This window comes from Oncorhynchus kisutch, linkage group LG24, assembly GCF_002021735.2.
Source record: "Oncorhynchus kisutch isolate 150728-3 linkage group LG24, Okis_V2, whole genome shotgun sequence".
NCBI lineage: Eukaryota > Metazoa > Chordata > Actinopteri > Salmoniformes > Salmonidae > Oncorhynchus > Oncorhynchus kisutch.
In genome coordinates this window covers 22,387,807-22,407,138 of record NC_034197.2, presented here as the reverse complement: position 1 = coordinate 22,407,138, position 19,332 = coordinate 22,387,807, and the positions used below count along the sequence as shown (strand labels likewise).

General features: G+C 41.4%; 1 protein-coding gene across 3 annotated transcripts in view; it reads right to left on the bottom strand.

The window, feature by feature from the left end:
• Positions 1-12,919: 12,919 nt before the first annotated feature.
• Positions 12,920-19,332, bottom strand: part of LOC109869717 (DNA (cytosine-5)-methyltransferase 3B-like) — a 59,662-nt gene continuing 53,249 nt past the window's right edge. For all 3 annotated transcript variants that reach the window (XM_031804065.1, XM_031804067.1, XM_031804066.1), the window contains exons 21-22: positions 16,420-16,538; positions 12,920-15,890 (exon numbers count right to left, since the gene is read on the bottom strand). In XM_031804065.1, the coding sequence (XP_031659925.1) occupies positions 15,749-15,890; positions 16,420-16,538 (261 nt within the window). In that variant the 3' untranslated portion in view covers positions 12,920-15,748. The remainder of the gene's footprint in view (positions 15,891-16,419; positions 16,539-19,332) is intronic.

The window sequence follows — 19,332 nt, the reverse complement described above, 5'->3', positions numbered from 1 at the left end:
GATCTCTCTATGCTAATGTCTGGCGTTGGCGGGATTCCAACCAATGATTTCTCTATGCTAATGTTGAGGGGGGTTGGACTACGTGAACCCGCCGATCCCGCTTCGTGCGCAATTACGCAAACTATGCTATAGCTATTTGCGCCCGCCAACCACCGAAACAATGGAAACACTGTTTTACAGTTTCCAAGTCAGAATCGTAGGCCAAACATCGTAATCTATTGTTGTATCATTGTAGGGTTGTGTTTACGACATTTTGAGAGCCACAAGGTGTTGCAGACAAAAAGCCAATCAAAACGGATCTAGGCGAAATTTACTCAGCATCTCAGACGATCGAACTTTCTAGTGTGGCCACTAAAAGGAAGTAACCGAATGTACCCACATATTCATCACGTTCCACGACAAAACAACATTTAGGACTATAAAAACACCATGGGGGTAGGTAGGGGGACCACAGGGTTGAACTTTCTTGATAGAAACATAATGCCTTCGTTCCCGAAATATGCCTAAATCTGGACAGGCTAAATCTACTGTAGTAATGTGACCATTCTGTGCATAGGCCTACAGTAGCCTAGTTCTTCTGTTGTCAAATGGCAGCTCCAACGGGTCTAAAATGGCGAAGGTCGAAACTAAGCTCAGTTGGGATCGACTCAAACTCCCCAGTAATTTAGTTGTTAAACGAATGGATTAACATTATCCACGTTTCTATCCACAGTTTTTATGTGAGTAAAGTAATATGTATTAAAAAAAACACGACAGCTGTGATAGAAAGTTTTGGTGTAATTGTTATAAATGCCGACAAATAGGCCTAATTTGTTCGTTCAACATGGTGGGATCTTTTTGTGACTAATATTATTTATCTGGGAAATGGTGGTGAAAAGTTATTATAGTATTCAGACCCCATTACTTTTTCCAAATTTTGTTAAATTATGGCCTATTTCTGAAATAGATTAAATTGTTATTTTTCTCCTCATCGGGCCTTTATGGCAGAGCAGCCAGATAGAAGCCACTCCTCAGTAAAAGGCACATGACAGCCTGCTTGGTGTTTGCCAAAAGGCACCTAAAGACTCTCAGACCATTAGAAACAAGATTCTCTGGTCTGATGAAACCAAGATTGAACTCTTTTGCCTGAATGCCAAGCTTCACGCCTGGAGGAAACCTGGCACCATCCCTATGGTGAAGCATGGTGGTGGCTGCATCATGCTGTGGGATGTTTTTCAGCAGCAGGGCCTGGGAGATTAGTCAGGATCGAGGGAAAGATGAACAGAGCAAAGTACAGAAAGCAGAAAACCTGCTCTAGAGCACTCAGGACCTCACACTGGGTGTCACGGCTCTCGTCGTAATGCGGATCGGACCAAAGCGCAGCGTGGTAAGTGTCAAACAAAATAAACAGAGGGAAAACCGAAACAGTTCTGTAAAGTGCATAAACTATACAGAAAACAACTACCCACAAAACACAGGTGGGGAAAAAGGCTGCCTAAGTATGATTCCCTATCAGAGACAAGATAGACAGCTGTCCCTGATTGAGAACCATTCCCGGTCAAAACATAGAAATAAAGAAACTAGAATGCCCACCCTAGTCACACCCTGGCCTAAACAAAATAAATAATAAAAGCCTCTCTATGGCCAGGGCGTGACACTGGGGCGAAGGTTCACCTTCCAACAGGACAACGACCCTAAGCACACAGCCAAGACAACACAGGAGTGGCTTCAGGACAAGTCTCTGAATGTCCTTGAGTGTCCCAGGCAGAGCCCGGACTTGGCCCCTTAGTTCCAGTGAAGGGAAATCTTAACACTACAGCATACAATGACATGCTAGATGATTCTGTCATTTGTGGCAACAGTTTGGAGAAGGTCCTTTTGTGTTTCAGCATGACAATGCCCCCATGCACAAAGCGGTCCATAAAGAAATGGTTTGTACAGATCGGTGTGGAAGAACTTGACTGGCCTGCACAGAGCCCTGACCTCAACCCCATCAAACAACTTTGCAATGAATTGGGCACCGATTGCGAGCAAGCCCTAATCTCCCTACATCAGTGCCTGACTTCACCAATGCTCTTGTGGCTGAATGGAAGCATGTCCCCTCAACAATGTTCCAACATCTAGTGGAAATCCTTTCCAGAAGAGTGGAGGCTATTATAGCAGGAAAGGGGGGACCAACTCCATATTAATGCCCATGATGTTGAAATTAGATGTTCAACAAGCAGGTGTCCACATACTTTTGGTCATGTAGTGTATGTCTCATGTGGTCTTCCTGAAGGGCTTGACCCATGAGAGGGTGTATTTATTCATTTTTATTTCACCTTTTATTTAACCAGGTAGGCTAGTTGAGAACAAGTTCTCATTTGCAACTGGGACCTGGCCAAGATAAAGCAAAGCAGTTTGACACATACAACAACACAGAGTTACACATGGAATAAACAAAACATGCGGTCAATAATACATTAGAAAAAGTCTATATACAGTGTGTGCAAATGAGGTAGGATAAGGGTGGTAAGGCAATAAATAGGCCATGGTGGCGAAGTAATTACAATATAGCAATTAAACACTGGACTGGTAGATGTGCAGAAGATGACTGTGCAAGTAGAGATACTAGGGTGCAAAGGAGAAAAATAAAAAATAAATACAGGAAGGGGATGAGGTAGTTAGATACACTATAATTGAGAATTTCAATAAGCATTTTTCTACGGCTGGCCATGCTTTCCACCTGGCTACTGGTTGCTGTGGGGGGTGCAGAGCTGTTGACCGGGTTATGGGTAGCCAGGTGGAGAGCATGGCCAGCTGTAGACAAATGCGAAATTGGAACCCACCATACGAGACTGTACAGTGTAAAACTTTTCCCTGTAAATTTACAGCATTATACTGGCACCACAGTTGCCAGTTTATTACAGTAATTTTGCTTTACAGCAGTACTGCTGTAATATAGTTTACAGCATGATTTATGTGACATACATATTACATTACATACATATTACAGCATCCCTGCTGTACATTTACAGCAGGGATGCTGTAATATGTTTTACAGTAAGGAAATCATGCTGTAAACAGAGCAAAATTACAAGGTATTAAACTGGCAACTGTGGTGCCAGTATAATGCTGTAAATTTACAGGAGAATACTTACAGTAATATACAATTATTTTACAGTACTAAGCAGCATTGCAGGTTGTCTTTAGAAATGTAATATTGTAAGAAAAACAATGTGTACAAATATATATATTTATTCAAATTCATAATAGGAATTTCACATGAATTGCACTTTAACCACAAAGAACAACATTTGAAAAGAGCAACATTACAACTCCAGATAGTAGGGGAGAGAGAGACAGAGAGAGATACAGTGATATTCTTATTGCTTTTAGCCGCACCCTTATTCTACTCCTCCTATGTTCCTCTGGCGATGTAGAGGTGAATCCAGGCCCTGCAGTGCCTAGCTCCACTCCTATTCCCCAGGCGCTCTCTTTTGACAACTTCTGTAACCGTAATAGCCTTGGTTTCATGCATGTTAACATTAGAAGCCTCCTCCCTAAGTTTGTTCTATTCACTGCTTTAGCACACTCTGCCAACCCGGATGTTCTAGCTGTGTCTGAATCCTGGCTTAGGAAGACCACCAAAAATTCTGAAATTTTAATTCCAAACTACAACATTTTCAGACAAGATAGAACTGCCAAAGGGGGCGGTGTTGCAATCTACTGCAAAGATAGCCTGCAGAGTTCTGTCCTACTATCCAGGTCTGTACCCAAACAATTTGAACTTCTACTTTTAAAAATCCACCTCTCTAAAAACAAGTCTCTCACCGTTGCCGCCTGCTATAGACCACCCTCTGCCCCCAGCTGTGCTTATTTTTTTATTTTTTTTATTTTACCTTTATTTAACCAGGTAGGCAAGTTGAGAACAAGTTCTCATTTACAATTGCGACCTGGCCAAGATAAAGCAAAGCAGTTCGACAGATAAAACGACACAGAGTTACACATGGAATAAAAACAAACATACAGTCAATAATGCAGTATAAACAAGTCTATATACAATGTGAGCAAATGAGGTGAGAAGGGAGGTAAAGGCAAAAAAGGCCATGATGGCAAAGTAAATACAATATAGCAAGTAAAATACTGGAATGGTAGTTTTGCAATGGAAGAATGTGCAAAGTAGAAATAAAAATAATGGGGTGCAAAGGAGCAAAATAAATAAATAAATTAAAATTAAATACAGTTGGGAAAGAGGTAGTTGTTTGGGCTAAATTATAGGTGGGCTATGTACAGGTGCAGTAATCTGTGAGCTGCTCTGACAGTTGGTGCTTAAAGCTAGTGAGGGAGATAAGTGTTTCCAGTTTCAGAGATTTTTGTAGTTCGTTCCAGTCATTGGCAGCAGAGAACTGGAAGGAGAGGCGGCCAAAGAAAGAATTGGTTTTGGGGGTGACTAGAGAGATATACCTGCTGGAGCGTGTGCTACAGGTGGGAGATGCTATGGTGACCAGCGAGCTGAGATAAGGGGGGACTTTACCTAGCAGGGTCTTGTAGATGACATGGAGCCAGTGGGTTTGGCGACGAGTATGAAGCGAGGGCCAGCCAACGAGAGCGTACAGGTCGCAATGGTGGGTAGTATATGGGGCTTTGGTGATAAAACGGATTGCACTGTGATAGACTGCATCCAATTTGTTGAGTAGGGTATTGGAGGCTATTTTGTAAATGACATCGCCAAAGTCGAGGATTGGTAGGATGGTCAGTTTTACAAGGGTATGTTTGGCAGCATGAGTGAAGGATGCTTTGTTGCGAAATAGGAAGCCAATTCTAGATTTAACTTTGGATTGGAGATGTTTGATATGGGTCTGGAAGGAGAGTTTACAGTCTAACCAGACACCTAAGTATTTGTAGTTGTCCACGTATTCTAAGTCAGAGCCGTCCAGAGTAGTGATGTTGGACAGGCGGGTAGGTGCAGGTAGCGATCGGTTGAAGAGCATGCATTTAGTTTTACTTGTATTTAAGAGCAATTGGAGGCCACGGAAGGAGAGTTGTATGGCATTGAAGCTTGCCTGGAGGGTTGTTAACACAGTGTCCAAAGAAGGGCCGGAAGTGTACAGAATGGTGTCGTCTGCGTAGAGGTGGATCAGGGACTCACCAGCAGCAAGAGCGACCTCATTGATGTATACAGAGAAGAGAGTCGGTCCAAGAATTGAACCCTGTGGCACCCCCATAGAGACTGCCAGAGGTCCGGACAGCAGACCCTCCGATTTGACACACTGAACTCTATCAGAGAAGTAGTTGGTGAACCAGGCGAGGCAATCATTTGAGAAACCAAGGCTGTCGAGTCTGCCGATGAGGATATGGTGATTGACAGAGTCGAAAGCCTTGGCCAGATCAATGAATACGGCTGCACAGTAATGTTTCTTATCGATGGCGGTTAAGATATCGTTTAGGACCTTGAGCGTGGCTGAGGTGCACCCATGACCAGCTCTGAAACCGGATTGCATAGCAGAGAAGGTATGGTGAGATTCGAAATGGTCGGTAATCTGTTTGTTGACTTGGCTTTCGAAGACCTTAGAAAGGCACGGTAGGATAGATATAGGTCTGTAGCAGTTTGGGTCAAGAGTGTCCCCCCCTTTGAAGAGGGGGATGACCGCAGCTGCTTTCCAATCTTTGGGAATCTCAGACGACACGAAAGAGAGGTTGAACAGGCTAGTAATAGGGGTGGCAACAATTTCGGCAGATAATTTTAGAAAGAAAGGGTCCAGATTGTCTAGCCCGGCTGATTTGTAGGGGTCCAGATTTTGCAGCTCTTTCAGAACATCAGCTGAATGGATTTGGGAGAAGGAGAAATGGGGAAGGCTTGGGCGAGTTGCTGTTGGGGGTGCAGTGCTGTTGTCTGGGGTAGGAGTAGCCAGGTGGAAAGCATGGCCAGCCGTAGAAAAATGCTTATTGAAATTCTCAATTATGGTGGATTTATCAGTGGTGACAGTGTTTCCTATCTTCAGTGCAGTGGGCAGCTGGGAGGAGGTGTTCTTATTCTCCATGGACTTTACAGTGTCCCAGAACTTTTTTGAGTTAGTGTTGCAGGAAGCAAATTTCTGCTTGAAAAAGCTAGCCTTGGCTTTTCTAACTGCCTGTGTATAATGATTTCTAGCTTCCCTGATATCACGGGGGCTGTTCGATGCTAATGCAGAACGCCATAGGATGTTTTTGTGTTGGTTAAGGGCAGTCAGGTCTGGGGAGAACCAAGGGCTATATCTGTTCCTGGTTCTAAATTTCTTAAATGGGGCATGTTTATTTAAGATGGTTAGGAAGGCATTTAAAAAAAATATCCAGGCATCCTCTACTGACGGGATGAGATCAATATCCTTCCAGGATACCCCGGCCAGGTCGATTAGAAAGGCCTGCTCGCAGAAGTGTTTCAGGGAGCGTTTTACAGTGATGAGTGGAGGTCGTTTGACCGCTGACCCATTACGGATGCAGGCAATGAGGCAGTGATCGCTGAGATCTTGGTTGAAGACAGCAGAGGTGTATTTAGAGGGGAAGTTGGTTAGGATGATATCTATGAGGGTGCCCGTGTTTAAGGTTTTGGGGAGGTACCTGGTAGGTTCATTGATTATTTGTGTGAGATTGAGGGCATCAAGTTTAGATTGTAGGATGGCTGGGGTGTTAAGCATGTTCCAGTTTAGGTCGCCTAGCAGCACGAACTCTGAAGATAGATGGGGGGCAATCAGTTCACATATGGTGTCCAGAGCACAGCTGGGGGCAGAGGGTGGTCTATAGCAGGCGGCAACGGTGAGAGACTTGTTTTTAGAGAGGTGGATTTTTAAAAGTAGAAGTTCAAATTGTTTGGGTACAGACCTGGATAGTAGGACAGAACTCTGCAGGCTATCTTTGCAGTAGATTGCAACACCGCCCCCTTTGGCAGTTCTATCTTGTCTGAAAATGTTGTAGTTTGGAATTAAAATGTCTGAGTTTTTGGTGGTCTTCCTAAGCCAGGATTCAGACACAGCTAGAACATCCGGGTTGGCAGAGTGTGCTAAAGCAGTGAATAGAACAAACTTAGGGAGGAGGCTTCTAATGTTAACATGCATGAAACCAAGGCTATTACGGTTACAGAAGTCGTCAAAAGAGAGCGCCTGGGGAATAGGAGTGGAGCTAGGCACTGCAGGGCCTGGATTCACCTCTACATCGCCAGAGGAACATAGGAGGAGTAGAATAAGGGTACGGCTAAAAGCTATGAGAATTGGTCGTCTAGAACGTCTGGAACATAGAGTAAAAGGAGGTTTCTGGGGGCGATAAAATAGCATCAAGGTATAATGTACAGACAAATGTATGGTAGGATGTGAATACAGTGGAGGTAAACCTAGGTATTGAGTGATGAAGAGAGAGATATTGTCTCTAGAAACATCGTTGAAACCAGGAGATGTCATTGCATGTGTGGGTGGTGGAACTAATAGGTTGGATAAGGTATAGTGAGCAGGACTAGAGGCTCTACAGTGAAATAAGCCAATAAACACTAACCAGAACAGAAATGGACAAGACATATTGACATTAAGGAGAGGCATGCTTAGTCGAGTGATCAAAAGGGTCCGGTGAGTGGAGAGGTTGGTTGGTGATTTAGACAGCTAGCCAGGGCATCGGTAGCAAGCTAGCATAGGATGGAGGTCTGTTGTTAGCCACCTCCTGCGCTCCGTCAGTAGATTAGTGGGGTTCCGTGTGGTAGAGGGGATCAATCCAAATCACACAACAACAACAAAAATAAAAACAATAGATATAGTTATAGAGGCCCAAGAAGAAAACATAATAATAATAATAAAAAAATAAAAAAATTGTCCGATTGTCTATTCAGATAGCAGCCGGTAAGACAGCTAATGGTTAGCAGGCCGCAGATGGGCGTTCAGGTAACGTCGCGACGGAGGAGCCAGCCGAATAACTCCTTCGGGTAGATAACGTCGGCAGTCCAGTTGTGAAGGCCCGGTGGGGCTCCGCGAAGGCAGCAAAACGGGTCCGGATAGGCGACTGCAGCCCAGGTGCGATTGATGGAACTCAGGAGTGATTGACGGAGCTTGCTAGCTCCGGAACAATTGATGTTTGCTCCGGAATCGACGAAGGCCGATAGTCACACGGATAGCAGCTAGCTAGCTGTGAGATCCGGGCATGAATGTCCAGAGAGCAGTCGAAATCCAGGGACATGGAGAGAAAAATTGGTCCGGTATGCTCCGCTCCGAGCCGCGCTGCGCCGTACAGAACTGGCGATAGACTTTCGAGCCAAAGGATAGCCGATGACCACAAACCGTGGTTAGCTGAACACCAACAACTTGCCAGTAAAGGAGCCAACTAGCTTCTGAACTAGCTTCTGGATTAGCTACTGGCTAGTTTCAGGCCAGCCTCCTGGAGTTTCTGGCTAGCTTCTTGGAGGATTACAGATCTGAGGTAAATAATACTTTTTTATAAATATACATTGGTGAGGCGGGTTGCAGGAGAGTGTTTTGAAGATGAGTTGATGGAAAATAAAAATAAAATGTATGTGAAAAAGTTGTAAATATATATATATACAGGACACGACAAGACGAGGACAAAAGACGTCTGAACTGCTATGCCACCTTGGAGATCAATGCAGATCAATGCATTATCTTGGCCAGGTCGCAATTGTAAATGAGAACTTGTTCTCAACTTGCCTACCTGGTTAAATAAAGGTAAAATAAAAAATAAATAAATAAAAATAAGAACATTGACAAATACTGGCCAATAATGTACTTCACCATACACAAACCAAGACATCAGAATAGGGCATTCTTGAAAATACAGGATTATTTAAGAAAACAATTAAATCTAAACAGATCAATGAAAAATAGGAAAACAACAGTAGAAAATGAAGACATTTTGACAAAAAACTACAACAAGAACTGCTTGCCTGCCTGTCTTTGAGAAAGAAATGAGAGAAAGAGAGATCGAGAGAAAAAGGGGCTGAGAGAAGGACGGATAGAAAGGAGCAAGCAGGGCTAGACTGGAGCCAGAGTAGCATGCTACCACAAGCCAACACAGGCTCTGGGATAGAGCAAGCAGATCATTTTCAATGGTCTGGTATTCTATGTTAAAAACATAGAAAGTGCTGAAGAGCACAGAGGGCAGCAGCAAAGTTGGACTCACTGTCCAAAACACAGACCACTCTCCCCCCGATCGACACCATCCATTTTGAGGATGAATTTCCTGAAATACACAAAAGTAAGGCTGTTAGTGTATACTTACTAGACATCTCTAGATAGGTACCACAATACTATATATTTCTGTTCCACCTTAAATCAAATAAATGTATTACCAAGCATGATCAGCCTTGGTGTGTCTGGCAAAGGAATTTGCGCCTCGACATCAACCCGAGATGCAGCGACCTAAAATCATAAAAACATACATATAGAAAATATTCAAATCATGTGTAATAGTACAGTATAATCAGCATTAATCATATTAACTTTCTAAGTATAAAAATACTATTCCTTACATCTGCCAAGAGGAACAGAGACTCGTCCTTCTCTTTGAAGTGGGTCATCAACAGAAGAATGGCAGCAGTGGCTGTTAGATCGTCATTGCCTTTTATGTAATCGTCGATTTCATTCAGCAGGCACTGGATCTCTCTCCTCAACTTGGTCTTTTGGCTTTTTAAAAAGTAGAAAATTCTCTTACCCTTGTTCAGGAGAGCTTGAGTCAGGTGACTGTCAATCACAAGTATTGAAGTGGTCGCAGAGCCATAACTTGGTGAAAAGGATAGGCTACTGTTCTTGGAGGTCACTGATGCTTGGAGGAGGACAAGTGTCCTATCCATTCTTAATTTTCTTTTAAAAAATACAAAGAAAAAAAATGCTGTTAGGCTATGCGCTGCACTCCATACCAGCACAAGAGGACAAACAATTCATTTTCAGAAACATTGTCACGTTCTGACCTTAGTTCTGTTATTATATCTTTGTTTTAGTATGGTCAGGGCATGAGTTGAGTGGGCAGTCTATGTTGGTTTTTCTATGTTGGTTTTTGAGTTCGGCCAAGTATGGTTCTCAATCAGAGGCAGCTGTCAATTGTTGTGCCTGATTGAATCATACTTAGGTAGCCTGGGTTTCACTTTTGGGTTGTAGGTGTTTGGTCCACACGGTACTGTTTTCGGTTTTGTATATTCACGTCATCGTTTGTTGTTTTGTTTGAGTGTTCTATTGTCTTTATTAAAAAACCTTATGGACACTTACCACGCTGCATTTTGGTCCTCTGATCTTTCATACTACTCCTCTTCGTAAGAAAACCCTTACAAACATTTTAATATTTCTGTACTTTTATGTATTTTTGTAATTTCCGTCCATTTTATTGCATATGTCTCGCTCCCTCATAGCATAACACATTTTTTTGAGGGCAAACAAACTAACTAAACTCAGCAAAAAAAGAAACGTCCCTTTTTCAGGACCATCTTTCAAAGATAATTCGTAAAAATCCAAATGACTTCACAGATCTCATTGTAAAGGGTTTAAACACTGTTTCCCATGCTTGTTCAATGAACCATAAACCATTAATGAACATGCACCTGTGGAGCGGTCATTGAGACACTAACAGCTTACAAACGGTAGGCAATTAAGGTCACAGTTATGGACACTAAAGAGGCCTTTCTACTGACTCGGAAAAACACAAAAAGAAAGATGCCCAGGGTCCCTGCTCATCTGCATGAACGTGCCTAAGACAGTGCCACAGGGATGGACAGCTGATCAGGATGGACATCATCCTCACAGTGGCAGACCACGTGTAACAATACATGCACAGGATCAGTACATCCAAACATCACACTTGCGGGACAGGTACAGGATGGCAACAACTTTTAAAAATGTAACCTTTATTTAACGAGGCAAGTCAGTTGAGAACAAATTCTTGTTTATAATGACGGCCTACACCGGCCAAACTCGGACAACGCTGGGCCAACTGTGCGCCGCCCTATGGGACTTCCAATCACGGCCGGTTGTGATACAGTCTGGATTTGAACCGGGTTGTCTGTAGTGACGCCACTAGCACTGAGATGCAGTGTCTTAAAGGCTGACTACACCACTCGCGTCGCATACGCAAACATTGCAAAATAAATGTAGAAATCTATGTTATTCAATTATTGCACCCACTGCTCGCGTGCGCCAATGAGTGTCTGCGTTGCCAAGGGCTAAAATAGAAATCAGTTATATTTCTGACGCAGATCGCACTGCAAGTCCTGCCTCTCCCATCTCCTCATTGGTTTATAGAAGCAGGTACCCACGTGCCATCTCCTCATTGGTTATACCCACGTGGGTGACTCATTGTTTATACCCACATGCAGGCTCATCCTGACATGACCCTCCAGCATGACAATGCCACCAGCCATACTGCTCGTTCTGTGCGTGATTTCCTGCAAGACAGGAATGTCAGTGTTCTGCCATGGCCAGCGAAGAGCCCGGATCTCAATCCTATTGAGTACGTCTGGGATCTGTTGGATCGGAGGGTGAGGGCTAGGGCCATTCCCCCCAGAAATGTCTGGAAACTTCCCCCCAGAAATGTCTGGAAACCCTTTCCACAGAGAACCCTCTGTGGAAAGGGTTCTACATGGAACCCAGAAGATTTCTACCTAGAACCAAAAGGGTTATACATGTACCTGGAATCAAAAAGGGATCTTCAAAGGGTTCTCTTATGGGGACAGCCAAATAACCATTTTAGGTTCTAGGATAGCACCTTTTTTCATAACAATTACATAAATATTATTATATTAAGAGCTCACCTCTTTGGTTGAAGGACTGAAGCAATTCCCGGCACTATGTTGGCGTCAAATGGTATTTTATGCCCTCCGGCTGAACATATTCAAGGTCGTTAATATTCTCTCCTCCAACATTTGCCCTCAGATGCACCGACAAAGATCTCACCATCTCGGTCTCCAACTCGGGCAGTTGGTGTTTAATTGCATCTTGAAGACCCTCCATCCTGACACTGGTTTAAGGAGAACACACTGAGTGATGCAGGGAAACAAAGAAACCTGACACTTTATAAATTGGTAGTGGGTCATAATTACTCAGACTATCTTCATTAACACACACATAATTCATCTGAAAATCTGGTATAAAATGAACCCGGACATCGATCAGTGACACAGACTGATAGACCCCAACAATAAAATAAACATGTGATTCTGTGACCAGTATCAGTGAGATCTTTCCAAATGTGTATCCGTCATCATTTTCTCCCATTAGAACAAGGCCTTTAGTGTGTTTTTACTTTGTATACAATTTTGAACATCTACAGTGCTTTGCTTTGTGAACACTTTTGACTGTACAGCTCCCTGAATGGCATTGTTATTAATAATTGCTCCTCAAATTAATTCATGACACCAACAACTTCAATACTATGTGTAAACAATTGGCAGCTGCATAAGTAAGATTGGAGTAACAGGTGGCTCTCAGACAAGTTTGCTGGCTAACTCCTTGAAGCAGGAGTGCTTGCTCTCAAACCTTGGTGTCCACAAACTAATGAGAGGCCCAAATTACAGGATGAGGTCGTGGTAGTGCAACAAGTTGTGATGCTTTGGTGCAAGGGCACTCTACCCCACAAGCAAAACTGTAGTTTGCCACATGTATGTTTTTTTTTTTGCATGAGTAATGAATGCAGAGCCAAACATCTGCGGTGTGTGTGTGAGAGAGAGAAAGAGCGCTGTATCCCATTGTTGAAACCAAGACTGTTCTCAGGGCAGGTCTGCCGGTTTTGACTATCAGAAGTTGCTTTTCTTAGCAGGTACTACTGTAAAGAAATAAACTAAGAGTAATTTTTACAGGAGGCTTAAAATTAATAACAGTATTTTTCAGCATTTTACCCATATGCAGTGCAATCTACAGTATTAATGCTGTAAAACACATTTAAGGTATTTTACAGTGGATTCTACAGTGTTTTACTGTTGAAATTACAAGGAAAACCAACATAGTAAAGAACATAATTAAAGCCGTTTTTATTGAATAGAAAGAAGTAACATATATGAGTAAAAATAAATACTTTCTTGCTGCATTTCCAAACAGTACACAAGTACAAAAATAGGAGACAGATCTTTATGAATAACTCCCTCTTCAAACAACACGTTTAGTTGAAAAACATTTGAATGCACAGTGGAAGTACAGTATTATTGGAGAAAGTATTTTCCACCAAATATAAATCACATATATCTAAAAGATGTAGTAAATCTAACATACACAAACGCCTATTGATTAATCATGTTCTAAAATAATACATCTCAAGCAAGCCTTATACAGTGCCTTCAGTAAGTATTCACACCCCTCGACTTTTTACACTTCTTGTCACTGGCCTACACACAATACCCCATAATGTCAATGCGGTATTATGTTTTTACAAATGAATTCAAATTGAAAAGCTGAAATCTCTTGAGTCATTAAGTATTTGCTAAGGCAAGCCAAAATAAGTTCAGGAATAAACATGTGTTTACAAAAGGGACATTGAATATCCCTTTGAGCCGGGTGAAGTTATTAATTACACTTTGGATGGTGTATCAATACACCCAGCCACTACAAACATACAGGCATTCTTCCTAACTCAGTTGCCACAGAGGAAGGAAAACCGAGGATGGATCAACAACATCGTAGTTACTCCATAATACGAACCTAATTGACAGCATGAAACGAAGGAAGCCTGTACAGAATAAAAATATTCTAAAACATGCATCCTGTTTGCAACAAGGCACTAAAGTAACACTGCAAAAAATGTGGGCAAAGCAATACATTTTTGTCCCGAATACAAATCCAATACAACACATTACTGAGTACCACTCTCCATATTTCCAAGCATAGTGGTGACTGCATCATCTTATGGGTATGCTTGTAATCGTTAAGGACTGGGGAATTTTTCAGGATAAAAAATAAACAGAATGGAGCTCAACACAGGCAAAATCTGATTCAGTCTGCTCTCCACCTATGAGCAGGACAATAACCTAAAACAAGACCAAATGGCCGAGTTACAGTTTTGACTTAAATTTACTTGGAAAAATATGACAAGACCCTGAAAATGGTTGTCTTGCAATGATCAACAACCAATTTGACAGAGCTTGAAGAATTGTAAAAATAATGAGCAAATGTTGCACAATCTAGATGTGGAAAGCTCTTAGAGACTTACCCAGAAATACTCACAGCTGTAATTGCTGCCAAAGGTGCTTCTACAAAGTATTGACTCAGGGGTGTGAATAGTTATGTAAATGGTATATTGCATTTTCAATAAATGTGCAAAAATGTCTAAAAACATGGTTTCCCTTTGTCTTTATGGGGTATTATGTGTAGATGGGTAAGGAAAAAAATATATTTAATGCGTTTAGAATTCAGGCTGTAACACAACAATATGTGGAATAAATCAAGGAGTATGAATACGTTCTGAAGGCACTGTATATATTGTGCTACTACTTCAGCTCTTGTTGCAAGTAAGCAGAAGATCTGAGTATATAAAACAAAAAATGTTGAAGGTGTAGTCATAAAAAGAATAGAAAAAACATTTTGAATATTCAAAATCATAAGTATGACATTTATCAAAATGAAAAGGATACAGTGCTATTAATAAAGCATGTAAACCTCTTATATATTTTGGTATCTTAGTAAAAAATAACATTTGAAGTAAAGCAAGTGCTGGTTATGACATATAGTCAGTGTTTTACTAAACAGACTGCTAAAAGGCACCATGAACGAGTGAGTAGTACTGAGTAGTACTCAGTAAAAAACAAATAACTGGCAGGTCTCCACTGTGAACATATGCTATGTAAAATCAGTAAAACAAATGTCCAGTATTTTAAAACTGCACAGCAAACTCTCCACATTCATTTACCAAAACAAAAAAGGGCTACAAAAGTAGCCAAAATGAGTAGACAAAATAAGTGTATATTGTACTTCAATCTGAAGTCCAGAGCATTTTAACAATGGTGAGGATATCGATGCACCATACTGGGGTTTATCAACCACTGAAATTTACAGATTTAAAAATATACATTTAAGATGACATTAGGACAATGAAAATCCCAAAGTCCAATCAAATATTTTTTAAATCTTGTAAACATTTTCATATATACAGTATAAAAATGAAGTATACCATTTCTATAAAACATTCCAGTGACTTTTTGTACAGATAGCCAAGATGGGTTTTCAGATGCCCTGGATGATGAGGTAACTCTCACTTATATTTGGTGAAAGCAAAAACTAACTTCCAGTTCAATAATATGGATACTTTAGAACAGTAGCACATGACAAATGTCAAAATGTCCAATATGAGATGTCTTTACGTCTTTGTATTGATTTCACAGTACATTTTTTAAATGTATTTTTGGATGGCTGAGAACGGAGCGTTCTTTATTGTCTCTCAGCTCGATTGGAGATTTTTGTATTGAATTGTTTCAAGTATTACTTCACATTGGCATTTGGGAGAAGAACACATACATTTCCCAATGTTGACATCGTGAAAATGAAACAAAAATGTCTACTCATTGATAAAGAGATCTATATAAATTGTTTTATAAAACCTTCTCTAGTTTTAGAAAATCAGTGTGGCATAAAAATATGTCTGACTTTGTGATTACAACAAATCCACTCAAAGACAACATGAGGGGAAGTAATTTGTTAAAAAGTAAAAGCAGTGTATAAAAACCTTAAAATCCTAAAATAACACTTTGGCTTTTGCCTACCAGGGGATAACAAGATTGTCTAACTTGACATTGGCACTTCTGATTGAAGCCAAGTTAGAACTACAGAGAGGTTGGTTAGGGAGGGCGCTATTCACATGCAAAGTAGTCCTTCAGAGGGGCAAACAGATGTCTGATGACAGGTACACTCCAGGACCTGCCCAGAAGCTTCTGCCTGGCACCGCGACCCATGTTGGACACATCTGTGTAGTGGACCGGGAAGCCAAAGATCCTGGAGGGAACAGAGGATTAGAACAGTTTCTAAATGTGTCTGAATAGAATTGTGGGTCTTGGTCTCACCCAATGATGTTTATAAAACCTGGATTGCGAATGCTATGTATTAGCCAATGAGAGGCTTTGAAGCTACCGGTTGGCCATATTGGCACACCCTTTTAGGAGCAGTCCTCCATAGGAATACATGGAATTCTACAGTATATGAATGAAATGTTCTAAGGACAAAAATGTGTATTTAAGTTTTTGTTTGTTGCAGAGGGGACAGTAACATTAGTACTCTCTAAAATACATGAAGGAAAATGTTTTTATCTTTATGTTTAGCTCACATAATATAATTTAAAAGCATACATGAAGGTGTTTGTAATAGAATAAATGTGTCAAAAACGAATGTAGACATTAATAAAAGCGTATTCTATAGCTTCCAAAATCTTTTACAATTGAGGAGGAGTACCAAGTTGGCTGCGCGGTGGCTTCAATACAGCTCTTCCTGTTAGTCATCCAGGGTTTATACACATCATTGGTCTCACCTCTCCAGCTCGGTGCACCACAGAATGTCCTCTTTGCCATTCATCATGACGGGAAAGTGCTGGTCTTTGCCCTGCTTGATGGAGTTGGCGCGCGTGGTGATGGTGCGCACCTTTCCAAACTACAGGACAGAGAAAAGGACAGAGAAAATACACACTCATATTAACACTATACAGATGCGATCAAAATATTGACCCTCTTGCTCGATTCACTATTTCTTCTAAAATAAGTGGAAATTTCCAAGGTAGCAGCTACTCTTCCTGGGGTCCAGCAAAAGGAAGGCAGTTATACAATTTTACATTTTGTGTGCGCCCTCAGGCCACTACTCTACTACCACATATCTACAATACAAAATCCATGTGTACGTGTGTGTATAGTGCGTATGTTATCAAGTGTGTGTATGCATGTGTCTCTTCCAGAGGTGTGGACTCGAGTCACATGACTTGGACTCAAGTCAGAAATATGATAACTTGCAACTCGACTTTGACACCAATGACTCGTTGTCACGCCCTGGCCATAGAGAGGCTTTTTATTCTCTATTTTGGTTAGGCCAGGGTGTGACTAGGGTGGGCATTCTATGTCCTTTTTTCTATGTTTTGTATTTCTATGTCTTGGCCTGGTATGGTTCTCAATCAGGGACAGCTGTCTATCGTTGTCTCTGATTGAGAACCATACTTAGGTACCCTTTTCCCCCACCTGTTTTGTGGGAAGTTAACTATGTAGTTGTTCAGGGCACATAGCCCAAAGCTTCACGGGTGGCTTGTTGTTCTTCGTTTTGTCTGTGTCATTTTGGTCCAGTCCTTCAGCCAGCCGTGACACTCGTGACTTAACTTGCACTTGAGCCTTTTGACTCGAACCCACTTGATACCCTCCCAGAGCCCAAATATAAAATTGATGCTATTAAAAAAAAGTGTGCAGCGTGTCAACTCTTCATTTAACAGATTACAGTTTGAACTGGACAGCAGCCAATCAAATCGTGCCAGCGGGTGAATTCAGATGGAGCGCTTGGAAAGATGATACCCCAAATTATTATTTTCAGATATAAAGACGACGCTGTATCAACAAAAAACAGATTGCAACTTGCAAAACTTGCAGGAAGAAAATTACAGACGGAGGCGCAACAATTTCCAACTTTGTTCAACATTTGAAGCTGCACAAAGAATCGTGGCTAATATAGCCGACAGCTATATAATTTATAACTTTGCTAGTGTAGCATGTAGGCTAACGTAACGTTAAATCAATGAGCCTCCACACAGTCATCAGTACGGGAATGTGATCATTGCAACCAAGATTGAGCTACAACTGGCAAGGCAGTTGGTAACCTAAACCCTGGCAGACTTTACTGCTGTTCCTAAAACCATTGACATAACTTAGCCTACTGTAACCACATACAGAGAGGATGTGTGGGTTAAGGTTGGGCAATTGTGTACAAGCCTACATCGCCTGATTGCGCCTCATAGCGATCCTCGATAGTCAATCGCTATTGAGGAAGGGGGGAGGGGTCACACCCTGACCTGAGTATTCTTTGTTTTCTTTATATATTTTGGTTAGGTCAGGGTGTGACATGGGTGATGTATGTGTTTTTGTACTGTCTAGGTTTTTTTGTAGGTTCATGGGGTTGTTTACCATCTAGGTGTTTATGTATGTCTATGGTTGCCTAGATTGGTTCTCAATTAGAGGCAGCTGTTTATCGTTGTCTCTGATTGGGAACCATATTTAGGCAGCCATCTTCTTTGGGTATTTCGTGGGTTATTGTCTATGTTATGTTGCATGTTAGCACAGTGTTTCGATAGTGGTCACGTTCGTCTTGTTAGTTTGTTTTAGTGTATTCTGTGTTTATTCCGTCTTTCATTAAATCATTCACACCACGCTGCGCTTTGTTCTCCTCAATATGACGATCGTGACGGGGGGGAGGGGTCTTTCTCACGGTCTTTCTCCTGGCTACCCATATATTTCCATGGAAATATAAAGTTTATTTGGAAAGTAATAAATATATATATTTTTTAAAAGAATTCATGAGTTGCGTAAATGTAATATACTAACTATTACTAATATGAAAAGGTATTACATTTGGTGAAGAGCACATTATGACTTGTTTAGGACTCGAAACTCAGTTTACATATCCACATATTACCACATATCACAGTTGTAGAAAGTAAATTCTTCCTCAATATATCAGCAAAGTCAGTGCTAGTAGGAAAGGACAAGTGCTATTTAAAAAAAAAAAAATTGGTGGGGGATATGATTAAGATATCTTATTTAAGATGTTCTTGACCGGAACTGTATATATTGAAGGAGACACAGAAAGACTGAGTGTGGTTTTATTCATATCTGTACTGTACTGTAATAGAATATACAATATATATGTACAAAAGTATGTGGAAACCCCTTCACATTAGTGGATTAGGCAATTTCAGCCACAGTCGTTGCTGACACGTGTATAAAAATTAAGAAACACAGCCATGCAATCTCCATAGACAAACATTGGCAGTGGAATGGCCTTACTGAAGAGGTCAAAGACTTTCAACGTAACACCGTCATAGGATGCCACTTTCCAACTAGTCAGTTCGCCAAATTTCTGCCCTACTAGAGCTGCCTCGGTCAGCTGTAAGTGCTGTTATTGTGAAGTGGAACAGTCTAAGAGCAACAATGGCTCAGCCGCGAAGTCACACAAGTTCACAGAACCAGAAAGTGCTGAAGTGCGTAGCGTTTAAAAATCATCTGTCCTCGGTTGCAAAAATCACTACCGAGTCCCAAACTGCCTCTGGAAGCAACTTCAGCACCAGAACAGTTAGTCGGGAGCTTCGTGAAAAAGGTTCCTATGGCCGAGCAGCTGCACACAAGCCTAAGTTCGGCTGGAGTGGTGTAAACTGTCAAGTTTGGTGGTGGAGGAATAATCATCTAGGGCTGTTTTT